Source organism: Antechinus flavipes, chromosome 2, assembly GCF_016432865.1.
Source record: "Antechinus flavipes isolate AdamAnt ecotype Samford, QLD, Australia chromosome 2, AdamAnt_v2, whole genome shotgun sequence".
In the NCBI taxonomy this organism is placed as follows: Eukaryota; Metazoa; Chordata; class Mammalia; order Dasyuromorphia; family Dasyuridae; genus Antechinus; species Antechinus flavipes.
This window is the reverse complement of record NC_067399.1, coordinates 57620478-57645558: the sequence shown is the minus strand read 5'-3', so window position 1 is coordinate 57645558 and position 25081 is coordinate 57620478. Positions and strand designations below refer to the sequence as shown.

The following is a 25081-nucleotide window of genomic DNA, read 5'->3' as shown; positions in this document are numbered from 1 at the left end:
ATGATTATCCGCCTCACCCAGGGCTATGAAGTTTCTTTATTTAAAGGCCCACAAAACAAAGTTTTTGTTTTTACTATAGTCCGGCCCTCCAACAGTCTGAGGGACAGTGAATTGGCCTCCTATTTAAAAAGTTTGAGGACCCCTGGCTAGAAGAAGGAATGTCCCTCACCATCACTGGCAACTACATAGGAGTGGGAGGAAGGAAGGGAAAATATATTTCTCCTCTTTGAAGTTGGCTCGATTTCCTTCTATAAAAGAGAACAAGATGCAAAATTTATAGCAATAATTTTATTACATGTATTTATTATAATGTAGAGAAATGTGCTGGGCTGTGGGAAGATCTGAATTTATATGAGAGTTAGTTCTTTCCCTCACAGATCTCGCAATTTAATTGGAGGAAAAAGTACCAGTGCTGCCAAGCTCATTAGAGTCACCAAAAAAGGTTTTTTTAAAAGTCCCAGGGAGATGGAGAATGTGAAAAAGAAATGTAGGTGGATTGAGGAGTTCTCAGAATCTATTTTGGTTTTATCTGGTTGTTTAATGTGAAGAGTAAAGGTTTCATATTGTTGTTTCAGAATTCGTTGTCCAGCACACTGTAAGAATGAACCATCATACTGGGCTCCGGTGTATGGGACCAACATTTATGCAGATGTGAGTATGTTGGCAGTTTCAGTAAAAGACATGATCTCAAAGTCCTCGAAGTCTTCATATACTAGGTTTCAATGTCCGAGAATCAGGAAACCTGGGTCTGAATTTTAGCTACGTTGGGAGATAATTGCATAATCTAAGCCCTTGTACTTCCTTGGTTCGGACTTCAATTTCTCTACTTTTAGAGTTGAAAGGCTACATGGTAGAGGGGGTCCAGTACTGGATTTGGAGTGTGAAAGACTGGAGTACAAATCTCATCACAGACACTTACTAATTGTGACCCTGAGCAAGACATTAATACCTGTGGGTCTCAGTTTCTTCATTTGTAAAAGAGGGCTGGACTGAATGACCTCTGTGACACTTTTCTGCTTGAAATCTAGGATCTTATGATTATTTTCAACTTTACTTGATTAATTAGATGCTTATAGAAGTCTGCATCAGTTCATACAGTAATTAGGCTGAATTTTTCTAAGTCAATTCTGCTTTTCCATTGCCTTATATCTTGTCATTCCACTTTTTTTCTTAATTCCTCAAGACATTTTCACTGGCTGCATTTTCTAGTGTGCTAGATTTATTTTCCTTGATCATGGACCCCTGGTAAAGCAGCTAAATTTATAAGGAAGCTCATTGTTCACCCAAGATTCCTGGGGTGAGACTTATAGTAACAAGAAGAATTTTTAAAGTTAGGCTTTTAAAATATATTTCAGGATCGTTATGAAGACCAAATAAGATAGTATTTGTAAGATGAATTTTCGTAAACCTTTAAACATTATATAAATGCTAGATATTCTAGAATCATGACTCATCACCACATTGATTAGCATTAAGTCCTTCCAGAATTGTTTGTTTTTACAATGTCATTGCTACAATAGAAATAGTTCTGCTGGTTCTGCTCATTTCACTTTGCATCAGTTCATGTAAGTCTTTGATATTTCTGACAGAACAATAGTATTCTATTGCATTTTGTAAACTGTGATTTGTTTAGCCTTTCCCTAGTGGAGAATACTTTGTAAACCTTTAAGTGCTGTGGATATAAAAGTATCTGTTCTTCCCAGTTCAGTGGTTGTCAGCTACAGCAGGTATTGGGGATGATATGCAGGTTCCCTGTCTCTAAAGCCAGATGTGCCCTGAAGTCCCAGCACTTACAACAAGCCATTTCAATATGTGCTTTGGCAGAGCTGTCCATCCCTGGGCCTATGACAAAAATGTAATTGTAGGTTAAATATTAAATAAAACAAAACTCCTAGACACCAGGGGTTGTTTAGGAAAGTGGAGTAGGGAAGGTTACTTAATAGCGCTATAGAATCTCTTCCCAAAGAAATTTCTAAGAATGGGATAAAGATTCATTTGTCTAGTATAATTTAACAGTGATACATAATGGATAGAGTCCTGGGTTTGGAATCAGGAAGATGAGTTCAAATTCTACCACTGACAACTGTTAGCTATGTGACCTCAGGGCAAATCACTGATAGCTGGTTAAGACTTGAAGGGATTGATCCCAATCCCTGAGGTTCCTCCACCACTTCCAGATCTGTGACCCCCATCATCACTCTATGATCAGAGGAAGTTAGATGGTTAAACATGGAAATTGCTAAACTTGGAATCCACTTTGAACTTAGGATCCTACTAAGTTAGAGTTGGGCTGTCTCCCAAAGTGGGAATTCACCATGCTGATGAAATGACAGATCCTTCTTTTATTTAAATGCTGTAGAGTATATGGGCAGCTTGATGGTGCAGTAGATAGAGCATAAGCCCAGGAAGACCTGCATTTAAACTAGCTGTGATTTAATCCTATTTGCCTCAGTTTCCTCATTTGTAAAGTGAACTAGAGAAGGAAATGTTCCAGTATCTTTGCCAAGAAAAGCTCAAATGGAGTGACAGAGTCAGCCATGACTAAAATAAGTAAAGAACACTGGGATTAATTATTTCCAAAGGAATTATTTCCAAAGTGAATTGTGGTATGTAAAATGCTCTAAATGCATCATTCTGACTTCTTTTCCGACGACATCATTGTCAGATAGATAGTGTGGGTTCTGTTAGGTGAGGAAGCTGATATCCAGTAAGAAGCTGTGACTCAGGGTCATATATGAGATAAGTGGCAGAGCTACAGTTCAATCTCACCTCATAGGATTGTTTGTCTAAAGCTGGGAAGGACTAAAGAGTCATCAATACGCATTCCACCTTTCTCTTTTAGGAAATTAAGGTTCAAAAAGGATAAGTGACTCACAGAACATCAGATTATAAGTGTCAAAAAAGATAAGTAACTCACAGAAAATCAGATAGATTATAGATTATAATCTACAAAGTAGATTATAAATTCTCTGACTTGGGTGGTGGTCAATCTGGTAGCATAGTGGATATAGCATCAAGTGTGGAATCAGAAAGACTCAAGTTCAAATCTGACCACAAACACTTTCTAGCTGTGTGACCCTGGACATGTTATTTAATCCTGTTGGCCTTAATTTCCTTATCTGTTGAATGGAACTCAAAAGGAACTCACAAAAGACTCTAGTATCTTTGTCAAGAAAAGCCCAATGGGGTCACGAAGAGTTGGACATGACTGAAAAACAACTCGGCCTCTGCCTGCACTCACTGCTCATTTTCCAGATCTCTCGACTTTAAATCCAGCTTTCCCCATGATAGGAGCTACCTTAGAAGACCTGATATCTTTTTAGTTCTGGCTGTGAAACCCCTGTGGACAGGCCCATGTATTTAGGGAGGCTGAGTCTTTTGAGGTTAGAAAAATTTAATGTACATTCTGTTTTTATTTCTTTGTTTTTTAAAGATGAGAGGTAGAAGACCGAAAAATTTGGCTTCTAGCCACCAGAGAGGTTCTAACTCAAGAAGAAGATGAATGAAAATCATTTTGACCTTAGTAGAACAGGAAAGGGAGGGAAGAGATTGAAAAGCTCTTTGAATTCGTGATTAAACCCCAGGTCCCTGGAGCAGTGACAGAGCAAACAGACTTTCAGTGGATTGAGGAATGAGTCCAACGTTTTTTCTTGCAGGCGGGACATGGAAAGAGCCAGGCAGGTGGTTTAATCTCTGGTAGTTTTGTGGATCTGGGCTGAACCTCCCCTCAGTGGCTCCAGTAAGGGAGCAGAGCCAAAGCTGCCCCAGTTAGGTGAAGGGTGCCATGAAGCGGGGGAATGCAACCCCTTCCCCCTCTGATTTATACTGTCTGTGTTTATTAGGGGAGGCACGTTCTTGTCTATGATTTTGGACGTGTCAAGGGAGTAGAATTTGACTTATAATCTTGTCTGGCAGTAGAGCAGAAGGGATCTTAATTCCAGAGATGGAAAGGTCCACAGGCAACATCTAGAATCCAGAGATTCTTAAATTTTCTCATGTTTTCGGCAGTCTGGTAAAGTCTATGGAACTCTTCCAAGAATAATGTTTTTAAATATATAAAATAAAATACAAAGGAAGTCAATTATTTGAAACAGAGTTCTCAAAATATTTTTTCAAAAAAGAAGTTCCCCAACTTAAGAAACCCTGATTCTAAACCAAATTTTATGGATGAGAAAATTGAGTGAAGGGATTTGCCCAAGGTCTCCTTGGTAATAAGTAGGATTTGAAATCTGGTTCTGACTCCAAAGTAAATGTTCCTTCCACTGCTTCTAGTGTATCATATCAGTTTGGGAGAGCAGGCCCTCTTAATATGGAGTTTTCTATTTGAATGCTCCCTTAAAGAGAAAGCTGCTTGTGTCATGCAAAGTGTCATTAGCAGCCCAGTTCTCTTGCCTCCACTTTGCTTCACACCCCAGGATTTCTAGCTGGGGCTGCTTTTCCTGGGAGATTTAAGTCACTCTCAGTGAAATCTGAAGAATAACTTTAGGGCATGAAGCATTCCAAAACCATTCCAAAGAAATACATGCGTATGTAGAACAAGGATCCTGAGAGTTGGTGAAGAGAGACACTCAAGCCCTGGCAAATTTCTGGGACCATGTGGTCATGAGCATAGTAATGAGACAGCAAAGCCCTGTGGCTGCTGCTTTGGATTCCTGGATTTCTCAGGAGCTTCTGGGTAAGTCTGAAGAGAAGCATGATGAAGGTAGAGGCAGGCTGCACCATTAGCATTAAAGTGATTAGAGTGAAGAAATGAGGTCAGTTTTTAAGCAGCTAAGTGACATTGTGGTTAGAACTAGAATTGGAATTAGAAAGACCTGAGTTTACATCTGACTACTGACTCTTGCTAGCTGTGTGAGCAAGTCACTTAACTGATGTCTGCCTTTGTTTCTCTATCTGTGAAATGGGGATAATAATAATAACAGCACCTACCTAATCCTCTGGGTTGTTATAAGGATAAGATGAAATAATATTTGTAAAGTGTTATAAGTGCTACTATCATTATTATTGCTGTTATTATTAGGCTGAGGGAACTGAGATATAACTTAATAATTGAAAATAGACATGCTTTTATATGTCTATAGATTAGGTAGCTAGTAGTGCTACTATATAGTGTTCTGTGAAACCATAAGATATTGCTTCCTTTCTTCTGCTCCGTTTCCAAGAGAGAAACCCCCTTGTAAAAGAGGGTTTTGTTTTACTAGGAAGAAATTTTTATTCTAATTTTTATCAGGTGAACCATCCAGAATATCTCAGTCCATCAGAAAGACTTTCTGATTATATCCATGGTTTGGGAGCAGCCAGATTGAGAGATCTGCCCCTGTTCTGCCTTTTACTAACTGCATGTATGACTTTGGCTAAGTCATTCCCATATTTCTTCTCTGTGAGATGAGAGGATTAGACTATGACCTTCCAAAAACCATTTAGTTCTAAAATACTGGAATTATTTACACAATCTCATGGCTGTAGATGATTAGAACCATTTTCCTTTTCATAGTCTTGTTGCCTTTCTATAAATTGTTCTTAACGTAAATGCTCCTTTAATTCTGCTGGAATAGTTTGAATTTGAAATACGAATTTCTTTCTATTTATTCTCTCTCTGTATATGTGTATTTCTCTCTGTCTCTGTTTCTCTTTCTTTTCTCTATCTCTGTCTCTCTTGGTCTGAATGGACTTTCAGGCTTGTGTCTGTGTAGAGGAGGTGTACTTATGGTTACATGTGTGTGCAAAAATGTGTATATGAGAGGAAGAAGATTGTATTACTACAAATCTGAGAGTCATCATATTTGAGAGCTTGGGAAAAGCTAGGCCAGATATAGTTTGGAAAGCAGGCGATTAAAACAATCAGCTGTTCAATAATAAAAGATAGCCTTTATAAAGCATTTTGAGATTTGCAAAGCACTTCACATCTTATTTTATCCTCTAAATAACTCTGGGTGGTAGGTGCTATTTTTATACCCATATTATGCCCAGAGGAGGAAATTGAGGAAGACATTGGTTAGGCGATTTTTCCAAATAACCCAATTGGTATGTGTCTGGATTAGGATTCAAACTCAAGCCTTCCTGAGTCTTGTTCCAATACCTCATCTACTGCCTGTGACAGAAATGTAATTTTAGGTTAAATATTTAAAAAACAAAATTCCTGAACACCAAGAGTTATGCCATCTAGCTGCCACTCAAGAGATGTTTCAATATCATTTGAGCAATCTGTATCTTTTTGCATCTTAATCAAAAGTGGGCTTTTACTAGACAAAGGAAAGTTCTTGTATCCATTTAAAACAGCAGGAGAAGAAATTGGGTTACCTTGTGCCAGGAGGGATTTCATTCAGTGTGTGACTTACAGATTTAAGAGAAATAAGAAAAGCTGTTTGTGTAGCAAATGATGTTAGGCCGTTGCCATACTCTGCCAATTTTAAAGGAAAGGATGGATAGCATTTTATCTACCTGGATTCCAGGTGATGGGTTAGAGATCAAATCTCTTCCCATCCTAAGATTCTGCAGCATAAAAGTATTTTAGTGAATGACCACATAGTTAGACATCGGAGTTGAGTCAGATGCAGAGCACAATCTGTACCTTTTACAAAAACCATGCAAGAGGAAGGGTGTGGAAGGAAGGAAAGGAAAAAGAGGAAGGGAGCACTTTACCCAACCCCAGTGTATCAGTGTACATTTTGAATGGTGCCATCCCCTTAGAGGAGAAGATGTGTTGATGAGTGTAAGGTTGAATCATCTCATGACGAGTCTGGCTGTGAAGAGGGAAAACTAACAATTCATCAGTGTTCAGGAACCCTCAAGGGATGGGAGGGCAAGCGAACACCGCTATGGGCGTGAAATGAAAAGTAGTTCATCTTTTGGCAAACCTCAGTAATTCATTCCCAATTGGAGAAATTTCCAGGAGATGAGAGTTTATAATAAGCTTGATTTTTATCACTGGTATAATGACACCCCGATGATGATTCCTAAGGGAGTAATTCTAGGAATGTGAACTAAGCAACTGGATTTATGGAGACACAAAAATGTTGTAAATAAAACCAGATCTCTTTTTAATCCCTAATAATATAATCTTTATAATAATTATAATTTATAATAGTGGGAAAGGTCCCTAGAAATCATCTAGTTGTTCAGTCCTACTGACTCTTCATGACACCATTTGGGATTTTCTTGGCAAAGATACTGGAATAGTTTGCCATTTCTGTCTCCAGCTCATTTTACAGATGAGGTAACTGAGGCAAACAGGCTTAAGTGACTTGCCCAGGGTCATACAGCCTGTAAGTGTCTACAACTGGATTTGAACTCACAAACATGAATCCTCCTGACTTCAGGCTCAAGGCTCTATCCCCTGTGTCACCTAGCCTTAGATGCTCCTTTTACATATGAGAAAAATGATGTCAGGAGGGAAGATTACTCAACTGGCTAGTGACAAAAACCAGGGCAAGAATCTAGGTCTCCTGGTCCCCAGTGTAGTCTTTTTTTTATGAGCTCACCCAGAATTTTAGTTATCTGAATTGCCTATTCTGGGTCATACATATATGAAAACAGCTTTTAGATTATCATTTAATCTATTCATAGTCATGAGGAGACATGATAATTGTCTGTAACTATTGGAAAGAAGGGCGGCCATGTGGGACCTAGGTCAGAACTAATTCTCTCCTTGGTTCCTGGGAATGGAAATAGAAATAATGGGAGGTAAAGAAGGGAAGTTTCAGAAAAGCAGATTTAGACTTGATCTCAGAAAGCTTTTCATTCTGGTCAGAACTAGGCCCAATGGGCACAGTCTGCTCCTATAGGGGCTGATCAGAGATGTGATAGAAGAGATTCCTATTCAGTTATAGATTAGAATAGCTGACCTCTGAGATACATTTCAACTCTCAGATTTTGTGAGTCTATCTCTGAATTAGACCTGAATCCATTGTTCTGATTGTTAACGAAGATATCAGTTAGCACTTAAATAAATAAATAAATAGGTGCAATTAATCACTTGACATGTATTAAGCACCCACTATATGCCAGGCACTTTGCTAAGCTTTGGGGTTACAAAAAACAGGCAAAAGACAGGCCCTGATTTCAAGGAACTCACAATCCAATGAGGTAGATAAAAGATCATAGGATCAGAGAATTTAGTTTGGAAAAGGCATTTGTCTTTAAGTTATAATGGTTAACATTTAAATAGTACTTTAAGGTTTGAAAAGTATAATTCAAATGCCTCATAGCAGCCCTGTGAGGTAAGTACTATTATTATCCCCACTTTACATATAAGGAAACTGAGGCTGAGCCAGGAAGTATCTGGGGTAGGTTTCAGATGCAGGCCTTCCTGCTTAAAGACGCAGAACTCTGTCTATTACACCCATGTTTCTGGTCTTACTCAAGAGATGAGGGGATCTGTCTCCTCGCTGGTGAAACTCCACTACCTTGCCATAGGAATCTTCCTAGGAAAAAAAGTGTGGGCGGGAAGCCAGTTCTTTGTGCTGAAGCACTTTATTGTGCACTCAGTACAATAACAGTCTGTTCTCAAAGTGGATTTTTTGTTTGGAGGGATGAGATAGTGATTATCCATCCGGCTGCATTGACAGCAGGAATGGAAAGAAAGAAAGGAGGGAAGCTTTCGGGTATATTGCAGCATTGGAATAGGGAACAGGGTCTGGAAAAAAAATAGCTCTAAATGGATATTTTGAAAAATCCCTCGAAGACAGCTTAATTTCACAATTAACTTCTTAGATTTATCGATTTCTCATTGCCTTTAAAGGCCTGTGTGAAGCAAGCCTTTCAGACAAAACGTTCTCTTGCAGTGTTGATGCTAAGAAGTAAAACCAAATTGGCAGTTAGGGCCGTTAAGAGCTGCCAAACCAAGAGTGAGGCAAATGAAGTAGTAAATACATATGAGACTGGGGAAGCCAACTGGGATCAACGAAAGAAGGACAGAGGCTTCGTAAACAACTCTTAAAACTTGCAAAGTTTGATACGTTTAACGCTGAATTATCACTCTTCCCTGAGCAAATCACTTTACCTCGTTGCCTCAATTTCCTCACCTGTAAAATGGGGATAATTGTAGCACCTACCTTCTAGAGTTGTAAGGATCAAATGAGATAATATTTGTAAAATACTTAAAATATAATGCCTGGTATATAGTAGGCACTTAATAAATGCTTCTTGACTGACAGTCTGATTAAGGATTCCTGTTTTGAAAACAGCCATCTATTAAATAAGTAAACTGTCAGGTTGAGAATAGAATTGTCAAGACAGAATTATTTGTATCAGTTCTCTTTCTGTTCATGACACAGTGTTATTATACGACAGAGGAATGGGACACACCAAGGGAGTGTTGGGATACTCCCTCATGTGACTGTTACTTCCTGATACTTTATTTCAATACCTAGACAAAGTGTGCCAGAACATAAATAGCTTCTGAAAATCATCCATGAGTATGTATACTTAGATCAGTCTATTGGATTATGTGGTTCATTCAAAGTTATCACCAGTTGGCAAATATTAGTGCCCAAATGCAGGTCCTTGACTCCAATATTCTTTCCTCAAAGTATTCCCTTCTTCTAGTGATACTTTATAATAAGTAGACAAACTGAGTTTGAGAAATTATATGTTTCTTGTTACTTAGAAATGCAGAAACACTCATTAAAAGTATGTTTCCTATGAGTTTCCTGATAAATGAAACTGTATTATTATTATAGTATTATAGTATAGTATTAGCCCTTAAATGGATTGAAGAACATGGCAGATTCATGCCAGAGGTCATCGTAGGCCATGAGCTCCTATAAAATGAAGAGGAAGGAGGGAAAGATTAACAAACTCATAACTCGGATCTTATTTAGATTTTTTGCTAAAACAGATGAATTATGGCATTATTGAAAAGCTTAATCCAAGAATTTTTAGGATGTAAATGTATTGTCTCAAGGCCCTTAGATGCCTTATGGTTTGAGAAAAGATGTATAATGATCTCGTGGGAAGAGGACAACAGGGCATTTAACCCAGTTGGGACAAGAGCTATATGATCTCCAAATGCACCTCTAAAAATGCTTGATTATATGCTATGTATGCATATCAGTTTATAAGTTTAAGCATGTGCTCCTATACTAATAATTTTGTCATTGTGAAACATACAGTTTTTAAAAATGAGATAAGGATGAAATTATTAAGTCTTTCTTCTCTTTCAGATATTATTAATAGTCATCTTTCAAATGAGAGCATTGGGATTGATTTATCTCCTTATTTAAAAATCTGGACTTATGAATTGTTTGCCTTCTCAATGAGAGAAAATGCGGGAGGGAGAGAAAATTTGGAATTCAAAAAATTCTTTAAATGAATTTAAAAATTGTTTCATATATAATTGAAAAAATAAAATAACAAATTATTTATTATTATTATTATTATTTAAAAATAAATTTTTTAAAATCTTAATTTAACCCTTTCTAATAGAGCAATTTGAAGGTCAGGTTCCAAGTTTGTTCCATTCTGATGCTTAGTTTTCATGTTTCTGAGCTGAAAAGATACTTCACACTGATATTTAGATCCAAATGGAGAAGTGCATCATTGATTGTGTTTAGTTACTAAATCACTCTTCGGGGTTCATTACCCATCTATAGATTAAGCAAAGGCTTTTGGTGACATTCTGCATAATTTCTAAGTAATTTTTGAGTTTTCTTCTCTACTCCCTCAATTCTCACTTTCATGACCCTGTTCTAGAAAACAATAGAAAAGAATCTGAGACTATTCTTAGAAGGGGCCTTGTATATGATGTATGCTGAATAGAAATGTTTGAATTTTGTTTAAATAAATTTACTCAATAACCACAATAATAAGAATATTTTACATTTTATGTCTACTGATATTCTCTCATTTGATCTTCATCCCAAACTATGAGGTGGGCAATTCAAGAAGGCATTGTTTCTATTTAATCAGGGAGGAAACTGAGATTTTGAGAAGGCGATCTGCAGAATATTTTATCTGAAAAAGACCAATTTTGTTCAAACCTTTCTTTTTATGAGTTAAGAAACTGAGATGTCGAGAAAGGGGACAAGATGGTATAGGGAAAAGAACATTGGATTAAGTCATTCAAATTGTGACTTTGTTTACATCTATGGTCTTTGGGTAAACTACTTCCTAACTTGGGTACTCAGGTTCCTCATCTATTAAATGATGGGGGTCCAGTCAACTCTAAATTTATGATTCTAAGTAAGGTCTTTTTCTAAGAGCACACAACTTATAAGTAATAGACCTGTGATTTGTATCCAAGTTTTCCAGTTCTAGTCTAGAGCTTTCTCCATTCTCCATTGCTGTTACTAGAGTTCAGTTTTCCTGATGTAGTATCCAGGGCTTGTTCTACTCCAGTATGCTGATGGGGGTGAGATATCTGCTACAGAAGTAATGCTCATCCAGCAGCCATTGAGTAAAAAAAAAAAAATGCAAGGATTTATTGGGCTTGCACTAAGGGCAGGACAGTGTCTCTAAGGTTGAATTTGAAAACCCGTGTTTACCTTTTTTTGGAGAAATGTCACAATCCTGAAATAATCCTATGTATTCTTCTAGACTTCAAGTATCTGCAGGACTGCGGTGCACGCTGGAGTCATCAAAGATGAGACTGGGGGTTATGTGGATGTGATGCCTGTAGATAAAAAGAAGATTTATGTTGCTTCGCTCAGAAATGGGGTTCAGTCTGAAAGGTAGGAGCTTGTTCTTCTTTCTCTTAGAACATTAGAAGGCACTATCTGTCTGAACCAGCCTGGAAATGGGGCCCAGGTCTAAGAGATTGAGCAAATTTTTACTTTAGGGGGGATGCTTTCTCCTGGCCCTTCATTTCTTATTGGGGCAGATATTTACTTACTATAACTCTTCTCTGGACTTTGTTCCAGCAAAATACTTTACTCCATTAATCCCAGAATCTTCACTGGAGCCTTGAAGTGGGTTAAAACAAGCCACAGACTATTGACCCATTTCTTTTAGGTTTACTTCTATGCTTTTAAACTTTTGGGAAATGAGCCCAGGACTTGGGCCTGGCCAGGGACCTTTGGGGTCATTAGCCATTTTTCAGATGGGAAGAACACAGACACTTACAGAGTTAAGTGACTTTCCCAATGTCACATAGATGGTAATTAGCAATGCCAGGAGAGCAAGCATCTCAACTCTAGTATTTGAATTCATCACATTGGGTTAGCTAGGAGTAAGAGCCATTCCTATCAGTTGGATCTCTGTCATGTGGTGCAGGGGAACAAAGAATGGCCCCAGAAGCATATTTGGAATTGGGTCCCAACATTATCCAGTTTGAGCAGTTAATGTCACATGTGTAGAGCACTGAGCCTAGAGGTAGGAAAAACTGGATTCAAATCCAGTCTCAGACACTTAATAACTGTGTGGAACCTGTTTGCCTCAGTTTCCTTAACTATAAAATGGGTATAATATCAATGCTTACTAATGGCTGGCACATAGTAGGCCCTATATTAATGTTTACTTTACTACTAGTACTGCTACTACTAGTAGTACTATTGTACTACTGCTATTACTAGTACTTATTTATCTACTACTTAGTGGTTACGAAAGTTGGATAAATCAGTACATCTCTCTGAGCCTGTTTCCTCATCTGGAGAAGAGAGGTGACAGTAGATTCAGTTTTTTTTGTTTTGTTTTATTTTGGTACAATCCTGTGATTTTATTTGGCATGGGGACTTCTGAGTATGGAAGCTCCCTTCACTAACTTAGGTTGGTAACTTGATTGTAACTTAGTTGTTGAGAGCTTCTTAGGTTATCAGCTTGCTAAGTGACTTGCCTGTGGTCACATGAATCATTTGTATCAGATACAGAAGACTAAAAAAGAAATGCTCAGCAGGCTGATTTCAGAGAGGCCTGGAGAGACTTACATGAATTGATTCTAAGTGAATTAAGTAGAACCAAAAGAACATTGTATCCACAACAAGATTATGTGATGATCAATTGTGATGGAGTTAGTTCTTTTCAACAGTGAGGTGATTCAGGCCAATTCCAATAGACTTGTGATGGAGAAAGTGACTGCACCCACAGATGAGACTATAGGGACTGAACGTGGATCACAACATAGCATTTTCACCTTTTTGTTGTTGTTTGCTTGTTTTTTTTCCCTTTCTCTTCCCCTTTCTTATCTCATTTTTCTTGTGCAGTAAATAAATGTGGAAATATGTATAGAATAATTGTACATGTTTAACCATATTGGATTACTTGCTTTCTAGGGGAGGAGTGGGAGAAGGGAGGGAAAAATTTGGAACATGAGGTTTTGCAAAGGTGAATATTGAAATATCTTTGCATATATTTTGGAAATATAGGCTAGCCTTCTGTTTATTAAGCCATTTTTTTTGGGGGGGAGGGCAAAAAGTAGCTTTATTTAAAGGAAGAGGTTACAGACAAAAGCTACAATAGACACTAGGAATGGCAAATATATAATAAGAGTTGAGAGAGCATATGAACATATATGTATGTATGTGTATATATACATGTGTTGTGAGTGTGTGTGTATATGTGTATATATAAATTGTGAGTTCCTTAATGTAGCTCACAATTATCCAGTAGAAAGGAACTATCCCATGAGGTTGTGGTGCTAACAAGCTAAATCCTGAAAGAGATTTAGCACCCTAAAAGAATTTTGCTATGCTATTTTGCCATCATTTAGCACCCTAAAAGAATTTTGCTATGCCATATTGCCATCATCATCATCATCACCACTATCACCACAATCATTATATATTAATAAAATGTAAGCAATATCAATATATTAATTACCTGTTGATGATTAACAAATAATTAATTGTAAAATTACTCACAATTAATAGAATCAATTTTTATCAGATAATTATTAACAACTAAAATCAATTACTCGGTAATATCAATGTAGTATTCCTTCAATACCAATAATTCAACATTGACATAACATTCATATTAAGTATTAAAATCAATAAAAATAATAGCATTGCTATTGAAATTTTAACATTTGCAAACATATTACATAAGTTTCTCACTTGTTCCTTGTAGTAATCGTATGGGGCAGATATTAGTATTATCTCCATTTTACAGATAGGGAGATGGAGGCTAAAAGAAGATTAAATGCCATTCCTAGGATCATACAGCTACTAAATGTCAGACAAGACTGGAACTTTTGTCTTCTTGATTGATTCCAAGTCTGGTGCTTTCCCCATTGTGCCAGATCACTGGCCAAATGTGTGTGTCATATAATTGAAAGCTATTATTATTATCATCATCACCAACTAGTGTCTCTCTCTCTTTTTGTCATTATAACCTTCATTTGGAAATGCTTAATGAAGGGAAATTCCATTGACTTAATGGAGGGAAATGAGGCAGCTGATTAGGTGGAATTTCCTGTCTAGTGGAAAAAGAAATCCCAAGACACCAATTTTTGGAGGGCTGTTTTTTTCCCCTTTAAGAGAAAACAATGTTTTGAAGAGTAGTTTTATGAGCTACAGTTTGTTCACTGCTTGCTTCTACTGGTGTGAATAGTATCTATGCCAGCCAATTGGATAGAGAATAATAATTTGTTAGGAGAATGCTCCTAGCTGAGTACCTCAGGAGGGAGAAGAAATTACTTCACCAGCTTGGTACAAAGGAGCTTGGTGGGAGATGAAGAGGGGATAAGGTTCCCTGATCTCAACCTCAAGAGGTTTACAGTTTACTGGGGGGAGGATTATTATTATTATTATTAGATTTACATTTAGAAATCACTTTATCCCATTTGATCATCACAAAAAATCTAGTGAATGTTTAACCTGCATTGAATTACTTGCTGTCTAGGGGAGAGGGGTGAGGGAAATGGGGTGTGACGGGTGGGATTTGGAACACAAGATTTTGTAAGGATGAATGTTGAAAACTATCTTTGCATGTATCTGAAAATTAAAAGCTATTATTAAAAGAAAACAAAGCATCTAGTGAAGTAGTTGCTATGTCAGCCCTATTTTACAGATGAGAAAATTGAGGCTGAAAGAGATTAAGACTTGTCTAGAATCACCCATTTAGGAAGAATCTGAGTCTGAGTGGGAACTCTAGTTTTCCCAAATCCAAATCTCTCATCCTTCCCACTGTGCCACCTAATTGAGATGAATTCCCTATTGGGAATTTATTGGAGGTCACACAGGACACAGGAAGGGATGGCTAAATAATTATCTGCATTGTTGGAAGGCATATTGGCTAATTAGATCACAGGTTCATTTGAATCCTGATGGGGCTTTGCAACCCCTCTTTCACTGGGTCTCAGATGTGGCGCAATGAGTCTCTTCCATAAAACCAGAAAAAACATTAGATTTGTATTTGGATGACCTAGATTGGCCCACTAGCCCTACCACCTGCTAAATGTGTGACTTTGGGCAAGAAACTTCAAGCATCTTGGCCATAGTTTCCTTTTCTGTTGAATGGGGAAAGTATTACTCTGCTAGCTCAAGTCTCAAGGTTGTTATGAGGAAAGCCCTTAGTGAAGCATGTTGTTGCAATTTTCCTAAAGCTCACCAGCTCTAGCCAGCTGCCAAGAGAAATGATTCTCTTCACCAGGGGCTTTGCTTTAGCCATTCTTTCCCCAGTTCTTGCTTTTCATAATATTATATTAATTCATAATATTATAATAGGACCTGGAGGAAAAAGTGTTGTGGCGGTGGTCAAAAACTCTGGGCTCTGGTCCCTGGTGGGCCATAAGACAGTTATGGGATCTTGGATAAATCCTTCTAGCTTTCCAAGCCTCAGTTGCCCTGTCTGTAAAATGAGAATGATGAATTAGCTGATGAGAAGAACACACGTTTATGTAATGTTTTGGGGGCTTTTTCTTAATGTGAAATATGCAGTACCTTAATTTATCCCCATATATTCAGATAAGGAATAATGTACTTGGAAAAGCTACAAAAACAATTAAATCTGGAACGGCAAATTTGTCTTTCTGACTTTCTCAGTCACCAAAAAGTTATCTTTAGAAAACAAAATTCTTGTAATAAGTGTTTCTAATAAAAAGGCAATTAAGATTAAAATAAGCCAAGATGAATTTTACTGCTCATTATCAATTTCCCTGCTTTTTACACATATTGTCACTTACAGACATAATGAAAATGAGATTAGTAAATAAATATTATTATCAGTGGCTTCCATAAGGCCTATCCACCATAGCCACTGGAGAGTAGATTCATTATGTTATTCTAGAAATGGAAATGACTTTCATAAAAGGAGGTTCTAAGTCTGTCTGAGAGACAGTATGTCTTTGAGTTATATGTTTGAAAAGTGGAGAAGGGAACTGCAACTCAAAGAAATGAATTAATGAAATCAATTTTTAAAATAATAAAATTAATTTTAAAAACTGTATCCAAAGTCACATATAAAGTATGTAACAGAAACTTAGATCGAATCTTGGCCCTCTGAGCACAAATCCAATGCATTTGCCACTATGCAAAAAATATTTCTTCCTGCTATTTTTGGAATGTCCATACCCCCTAGTAGAAGGAGAAGACCTGGTTTGTTTTAAGCAATGCTCAATATTGAAACATAGTTTCTAGGATGAAGTTGCTTTGAAAACAGAGCCAAAGTTAGGGCTATTAGCTGAAATGTATTCTGAGCATTTTTTAAAGATTCCCTAAGTTATAAAATACAACTTTATTTTTATCGGGAGACACAAAGACTTGAAGAACTCTCATGGGGGGAGTTTGTGTCCATGTTGGCAGACAGTAACTGTTTTTCGGGATGGGTCTCTGCCCTGAGGACTCCATTCCCACAATCTGGGGACTGATTTTGAAGATATTTCTCAGTTCTTTGTTCCCAGAATGGTAGGATTCTGGGGAAGTCCATTGTGAAAGAGAAAGAGACACTGTAGATAATCCTAATGTTTCCCTATTAACTTTTCCTCTGAAATCCTATGAGATGATTATTCTTTTGTCATGATCCCCTTTTAGAAACTAGTCATTTTTTCCCGTATATTCCAGAAGAATCAAGTAACATTGTACTAGAATCTAGATAGAATCCAAGACATTTTTAAAAAGTTGAAAATAACTTTAAGGAGCAGATAACCCAGCGGTTCTTAACATTTTGTGTGTCTTTGATTCCTTCAGTAATAATCTAGAGGACCTGTGAACCTCTTCTCAGAATCATATTTTTAAATGCATTAAATAAAAACAGAGAAAAACAATTATATTAAAATACAGTCATTGCGATTTTCTTTTGAAATTAAAGGTTCCAAACTAACAACCTCTTATGTATTAAACTCCTTTAAGTTTTCCATATCTCCCTTTACATTTCTCCATCCTTTTTTAGAGGCAGAAATTGAGTTTTAAAAAGATACCAACTCCCTGTTGGTCAGTCTCACTCTCTAATTTGGATGTCCCATAGGCAGCAAACTTTGTCTAAAGCACAATTTATTATTATCTTCTCTCCACCACTCCAGGCTTCCAAATTCCCTTCTTTCTGTTAAGGGAGTCCTCATGCATCTGGCCACATATTTCACAATCTCAAGTTTAACTCTTCTCTCCCTATCACTTCTGTTATATAATTAAATATCCATTCCATTTCCACAAGAGTTCTCACTCCCATCCCCTTTTCTCCACTCTTTCAGCCTCCACTATAGCTCAGGTCCTCATTCTCCTTGCCTGAATGATTGTAGGAGACTCCTAATTATTGTCCTTGATCCTTCCCCTTTTCCAATGCATCCTCAATAGAACTGCCAAGATGATCTTCCAAAAGCATAGATTTGACTGTCCCATCCCTGCTACTTAATATTTGTGTGACCATTATGTCTCTGTCCCTCCATTTCTTTATCTGCACCAAATGCTCTCTGAAGTGCTTTCTAGTTATAAATCTTTTCAGCTACCTTAAAAAAATCCCAAACCTCAATTCTTCAGAGGTCCTACAAATGGGTCCTAGCCTATCTTTCCAGCCCTATTGCATTTTACGTTCCAGCCAGATTGGCTGCCATCTCTGAACAGAACTTCCTTCTTGTTTTTAATCTCTTAAAGTCCTTATCTTCCCTCAAGGCTCAATGTAGATGCTACTCCTAGGAGAAACCTTTTCTTTTAAAAAAATTATTTTTTTCCAAATAATTTTAACATTTGTTTTTTTTTTTTTAATTTTGAGTTCTGAATTTTCTCCCTCTCTCCTTCCTCATTCAGAAGGCAAGCAATTTGATATAGGCTACACATGTGCAGTCATGCAAAACATATTTCCATTTTTGTCATGTTGTGAAAGAAAACACAGACCAAAGAAAACAAGAAAAATGTATTTTTAAAAAAGTATGCTTGGATCTGTATTCAGAATCCATCACTTCTTTTTCTGAAGGTAGATAGCCTTTCAGAATTGTCTTGGTTTAATGTGTTTCTGACAATAGTTAAGTCATTCACAGGTGATCATTGTACAGTATGTCTGTCATTGTGTACAATGGAGAAACCTTTTCTGAGTCCTTTCAATATTCACTCCTTCCTTAAATATTATTTGAAAGTAATTTCAAGAGGAAAGAGTACTACCAGTTAGTGGCGTCAAGGAAATGAAGCAACGGTTTAGTTTTGTCTTGAAGGTAGTTGTGAGTTTCTAGAAACATAATTAAGAAAAAGGGAGTGCATTCCAGACATGTGGCCCCACCTGAGTAAATGTACAATGCTGGGATATAGAGGGGAAACATCTAGCAGGGCATAATGAGTTGAATGGAAAGTGGAAGTGTGGAAAGATAGGTGAGAGCCAGATTATAAAGCCTTAAATTGTAGATTGAGGACTTCATATTTATTTTACATTAGAGGCAATAGTAGAGATGGAAGAATTTTGAGCTAGAAAGTGACATGGTCAGATGTGCATCCCTTCTATTACCAAATCAGAGCAGATAACAGGAAATTTCAGGCACTTGGCATTTCCAGTGAATCCTTAAGATATTTTGGTATTTATCAAATTGAGAATTCCAGAATGATGCAGCCTAGAACTCTGGACATTTCAGAAAGGTGGGGGGGGGGGGAGATTTATTTTGCCAAGAGATTCTGAGGGACTTTTTTCTTCCTAAAGCTGATGTTTAAAAGAGTAAGAAGGAAGGAGAATCCTGAGTAAGTCAGCAGAGCACTGACTACCCTTGTTCCAGAAAAAACTTGGAGGAGAGGGGCTGTAGCCAGAGTCCCCTCCTTTTCTGGCAGCAAGGTTGAAGGGCTAGCCACAGATTAAGTGTGTGTCAGAGAGCTCTGTCTTGGATCTTGGCTTTGCCTTAGGTTTCAATCACACTGTGTACTCCAGGCTGATGTATTAAGAAGTTCACTTCCAGGGTAGCCAAAAGCTTGGAACTGGCCTGAAGTCTGGGGTGGGGGAAGAAGAAGGCAGATAAGAGAGGGGTTAAAAATGGCAAGTGGCGGTTTTTCCCATGGAATTATAGAATATGAAAGAGAGACAGAGACAGAGAGACAGACAGAAATCAAGAGACACAGAGACAGAGAGAAGCAGAGAATGAGAGACAGACAGAGAGACAGAAACAGAGAGACATGGAGACAGAGAGAGAAGCAGAGAATGAGAGAGAAACAGAGAATGAGAGGGGGGAGGGAGGGAGGAAAAGGGAAAGAAAAAGAGAGAAAGAGAGGGAAGGAAAGTGACTTCTTGTACTATCATGGAATTTGATGTTAGAAGCATTTCAGGACCAGAAGCTCTTCAGGAGTTAACCGGTGCTTTCAGGTGGTTTGGGAAGGTATCTGTGTGGGTTTTTCAAATTATTTTAAACCTGTCTTGACCGGGTTTAAGGTAACAGAGCCGAGATTCAAACTCAGGACTTTGATTTCCCCTTGTTCCTGGCAAGGTCTACAAGACCTTGTCTAAAAGGGCATGCTGGGAGAGTTCTTATTCAGTACGGGCTGGGCCATATCTCCCCAGAAGAGATCTCTCAGCTGTGCCTCCAAATTGGGGGCTTTTTTCCAGTGCTGAACTAGAACCCGGATCTCGAGTTTCCTAGACCAAGACTCATAGATTCTGTCTCTCGAACTCTGCTTCTTCAAAGTGCAATTAAAAACCAGTCCCATGCCCTTTGTTGCTTCCCGCCCGATGGCATGAAGACCCTCCCAACCCCATGTGATCCGCCCTTTCTAGCCACCGCGGACCTGTTTGTTAGCGGGGCCGTCTGGCTCTGCCTGCTTTGACAGTGACAAGTACCAGGCGAAGGGAGAAGCTGGCGAGAACTCCTCGGCCCCAGGGATTCAGAGGGAGAAGGGCCGCAGAATGGCCAGCGACTTCTGGCCTTCACACTTGTTTTCGGCGGAGTCCTATCAAAGTATTCAGTTAAAAGAAAATAGCTTAATGAGCCTGACCTAGATTCAAACCCTGAAGCATTCACAAATCGCATTCAATCTGCCAGCTGCTCCTCCAGGCATGCTTGCCTGCCCCGCCCCTCTCTCTTCCTCCTTCCCTCCCTTTCTGCCCATGTCTTCTCTCTCCTCCCTCTCTCCCTTCTTCCTCCCTCCTTCTCTTTCCCTCCCTCCTCCCTTTCTCTCTCTCTCTTTCCCTCTCTCCTCTCCTCTCTCTCTCTCTCTCTCCCTTCCTCTCTTCCTCTCCTCTCTCCTCCTCCTCTCCCCTCTCTTCCCCTCCTCTCCTGTTCTCTCCTCTCTCTGTATCTCTCTTTGTGTGTCTCTGCTTCCTCTCTCTGTCTCTCCTCTCTCTCTCTGTCTGTCTCTGTCCTCTCTCTGTCTCTGTATATCTGTCTCTCTGTCTCTTTCTCCTCCTCCCTCCCTCTTTCCCTCCTTCTATCTCTTTCTCTCTCCCTTTCTTCCTCCCTCTCTCTCCTTTCCTTCCTAGCTGACTTATTAGTAGAGAGACTAAATGACCTCTAAGGCTTCTTCTGACAGAAGAACTTATGCTTCTTATAAACTATTTCTGGTCAATATGATAGTCAATCCTCCTATAGCACAAAGCTTTTCTGCCACAAACCTCTTCTACTCTAATCCATCTTGTGCTTCCAGAAAAAGTGAACAGAAAATGCTCTTGATGTGTGCTGCTTTTGCTTCTTGAACAAAATTCTCTTCATACCAATCTATGGCTCACAACTAGTCTTTAGGGACTTCTCATTGCTTATAAAGTTCAGCTTTCCCAGGCTGGCATTAAAGACTCTTTACAATATGGCACTGAGCTTCTTCATCTCATGCTTTGACCCTGTAGATGGACTCACTCCAGCCAGATCACTGGTTATTGATCATTCTTCATAGATCCCCACTAGTAGTGTTCCATTTCTTTTCTCATTCAATTTGCTATCTCTAATGCTTTTTCCTTGACCCTGTGTTTACTATGGAAATTTCCCAGTTTCAAGAGCTCTTTTAAATGTCACAAATACTATCTCTTTCATGATCCCTCTCCAATCCCCATGTTCCTAGTTCCCCCGGCTCCCTTTTAAAAATCTGGATAACTGAGAAAAGTGATTTATCCTGACATACAGCTGTTTGCTGGCACACCAGGATGCTATACTTCTCAATGATATTGGAACCCATTCACAGGACCATAGCTATAGGATGATAAGGGACTCCAGAGTCCAAGTAGTCAAAAGACCCTCATTTTATAGGCTGAACAATCCATATCAGGGGAATCAAAGGTATGAAAACAGGAACTGTTTAAGTGCTGGGAATATAGAAATAGGGAATACAGAAACGGTCCCTGCCCCTCAAAGAGCTTGCAATCTAAATATCAGCATTCTTACTGTGTCTTTCTTCTGATTATTCTTTTTTGTGTGTTCTGTAGTTATTAAATCCCTGAATATTTGGAATCAAGTCTTCTTTTTTCTTTCTGAGTCTCTCAAGATAGTGCACTGGGCAATGAATTTAGGATCAATAATTCATTTCTTATATTAATTTGCAGTTTGAGGACTCCTCGAGATGGGAAGGCTTTCCGGATCTTTGCAGTGAAGCAGTAAACTCCCAGAACCAAGGAAGAAGAGATCTTCTTCACCTGAGTGCTACGATTTTGTTTTTGTTTTTGTTTTGTTTGTTGTGTGTGTGTGTGTTTTGTTTTTTTTATAAATTGTGAGCGTTGGAAAATTTACTTCTAGTGGCCTTTGATGTGACATCCAGGCTGAATGAACCCTTCTTTTCCCATTCATCACCTTGGGAGAGAGCACCACCTCGTTTCCATTGAGGAGCAACATTCTAGGGCAAGGCTTTCAGAGACAGGCTATCTTTGACCTGGACCAGGGGTTCTGAGACCCACTGCCCAAAGCCCTGTGCCATTATGCACAGGAAACAAGTGGCTGCCTGAGATGAATGAGAGATTACTTAAAAAGCCATTCTGATATGTGGAGCAGGAGGGTTTCATCTTCTTCAGAGAAGAAACGATTTTGACTGAAAAGTGCTCAGTTGCAGAATGGTTTGGGGAAAAGGTATGTTAGATGATGGGCGTGTAGAATTTAGTCAAGAAGGATGGATGGTAGAAGATGTAAAAATAAATAAAAACCATCCTTAATAATAAAGAAACATGGGTTTAATGTTTGCTGGTCAGACAATTTATAAGACATGAGAAGATAGGGAAGAGGGAAAATAGATAATAAGGGCATAAATCTCTTGTCCTGGCACATCTCCAAGTTAATGGGTCCCAACTGGTCATTGGTTTTTGATAACCAAATAAAATTTGAGATACACAGCAGTGCTGGTTTTATCTAAACAGTGATTCAAAATAGTAATGTTGTCATTCATTTCATTCATTCATAGCACCTATTTTTAAATCCCAATTTCTGGTATAGTTTGGGAACTCACAGACTAGAGTCTTTAATGCTAGCCCATATGATATGCCAGACTATGAGTTTTTATTGTTCATGTGTCCTTGTTTTAAAATGAGATTTTTTTTTTAGTCATCAATAAGTTTAAGACCATGCCCAATGTTGTATATGCATGAGGATGTGTGTCTATGTGTATAAAATAAATGTCTACACACATTCTGTTTATTTCTATTCATACATTTAACATCACTGTTAGGGCATAAAAATTCCCTTTTATGAATTATTTTCTAAAAGGATTACCTTTATTTTTTCCTTAAATATTACTGAGATTGGCTCCCTTCAAGCCCAGCACTCTTCCACGGTGCACATTCTTCTCTGTGGTTAGCAAGATTTGGAGAGGGACAGCCTTGTGGTTATGAAGCTACCCCTTGGTTTAATGACAACCGTAGATTGTAACACATGGGTATCATTTCTCTTCCTGTTATTGTGGAATTGTAATTTCCAAATGTTCCAAGGCTCCTTGGAGTCCTGTGTTGTTTGGGTCATGCTCATTTTTTTTTAAACCTCAGTTCCTTATGAGCTTGTAACAAAGCTGCATAATAAAGATACACATGTTAGAAATTCATTTTGTAGGATGGTAAAAGATTGCCTTTTTCTTGAAAAATATTGGTTTCAAATTTAGTTTTCCATGGAGTTAAGTTCAGAGACAGGGACCATGCATCAAGTTAAAAAATCTAAGCTGGTTTGCGCTTTATCAAGAAGTTAAGCATAAAAGATCTGTCTATCTTGGGAATAAGTAAGGCAAAATTACATTATTGCATATCGGTTTACCACAGCGTTTGAAGATAGGTAGACTTTAGCTTTAGCTAGCGAGAAAGCAATTAAACTTGTAGCTAGACAGATGTTAAAAATTAGTTGGAGCATATTTTGCTTAATTAAATGTCTGCTTAATGTTATTCATAGACATCTATGTGAAAAAACTTCATTATCCCAATATTTGTGTGTTCATTCATCCACTCAACATTTATTAAGCACTTACTGTATGCAAGGCTCAGTGCTAGACACTTTCATTTTGTATTAAAGGTGCCAAGTATCTGGATATTTGGCTGCCTCTGGATGCCTAGGTTTGAAATGACAGAATTATTCTCTTTTTAATGAGATATTTATGGTTGTGTTATAAAGTCAATCAGATTCCTTAGTTTGATAAATAATATGGTAACAGTCCAGTGAAACCTGGGTGTATTTCACCGGCAAGCATCTTGCTATTAAGTAGATATAAGAAAATCTTTTCATATACTTAGGTGTCTTTTATATGCCCTATTTGAACATCAATTATTGGTGCTCTATAAAAGCCATACCTTTGGCCCTTTTAACAGTATAAAATCAACTTGACCAGAACCAGGTCTCCCTGGTTTGATTTTTCCCCCCCTTTTCATTCATCACCTGTGTATTTTGAAACTGGAATCATTTTCATTTATAATCACTGGTCTTCTTAGCTGGTAGCCCATTGGACAAGGGCTGTCCGTAAATCCATATTTTGTATTGGGCTCTGCATCTTATTAGAAATTGATTTAATAAGATGAAACAAAAGTAGGGTTGAGTTATTTCACATCTCCTGTTTCGCAAATAAAATGCTTATCATTTTCTTGGATTGTCAACTTTCACCTTGTTTTTAAATCTGTGTTGTGTTTAATAATATTATCTGCAGGCCACCTCTACCTGCAGTTTATATATGTGCTTTTTTCTATGAAAAATGATGTATTTTTACTATTTCCTATGTACAAAAATTTATTGTAAATTTTTTGTGTGTGCTTTGCATGAACAAGGGGCCTTACTTTGTTATTTTTTTTAATTCTAATTTTTTCCCTAAAGTTTCTGTAAATCATTTTCAAAAATTTTGAACAATTCATAAAATAAAAAAATGTTAAACCCCAAAGGATCCTTCTAGCTATTTCATTTTTTCCCTATAATAAAGACAGTGTGGTTTCATAGAAAGAGTGATGGACTTGGGGTCAGAAGTCCTGGTTTGGCCACATATGACCTGTGAGTGAGTCACTTTACAGGATCTCATTTCCCTATGAAGTTAGGCATCTGAATGAAAAAACTTCATTATCTCCATGTTCATTTGTTCACTCAACCTTTATAAGCAGTTGTTCTTCTATAAAATGATTTTGTAGAATTTTTTTTTTTTTTTTTTTTTTTTTTTTTTTGCTGAGGCAATTGGGCTTCAGTTACTTGTCCAGGATCACATATTCAGGAAGTATTAAGTGTCTGAGATCAGATTTGAACTCAGGTCCTCCTGACCTCAGGGCTGGTACTTTATCTACTGCACCACCTAGTTGCCCCAATATTGTAGGATTTTTGAAGGCGGTACTCTGAATGGGAGCTATTATTGGTATTACCTACAACTAGCTGTGAATGATTGGT

General features: G+C 37.9%; 1 protein-coding gene across 1 annotated transcript in view; it reads left to right on the top strand.

The window, feature by feature from the left end:
- CRISPLD2 (cysteine rich secretory protein LCCL domain containing 2) overlaps positions 1-24590 on the top strand; it is an 80633-nt gene extending 56043 nt beyond the window's left edge. Inside the window, exons 13-15 of the mRNA XM_051974915.1 lie at positions 576-651; positions 11536-11669; positions 21802-24590. Coding sequence (XP_051830875.1) covers positions 576-651; positions 11536-11669; positions 21802-21856 — 265 coding nt within the window. The 3' untranslated portion in view covers positions 21857-24590. The remainder of the gene's footprint in view (positions 1-575; positions 652-11535; positions 11670-21801) is intronic.
- The last annotated feature ends 491 nt before the right edge of the window (positions 24591-25081 follow it).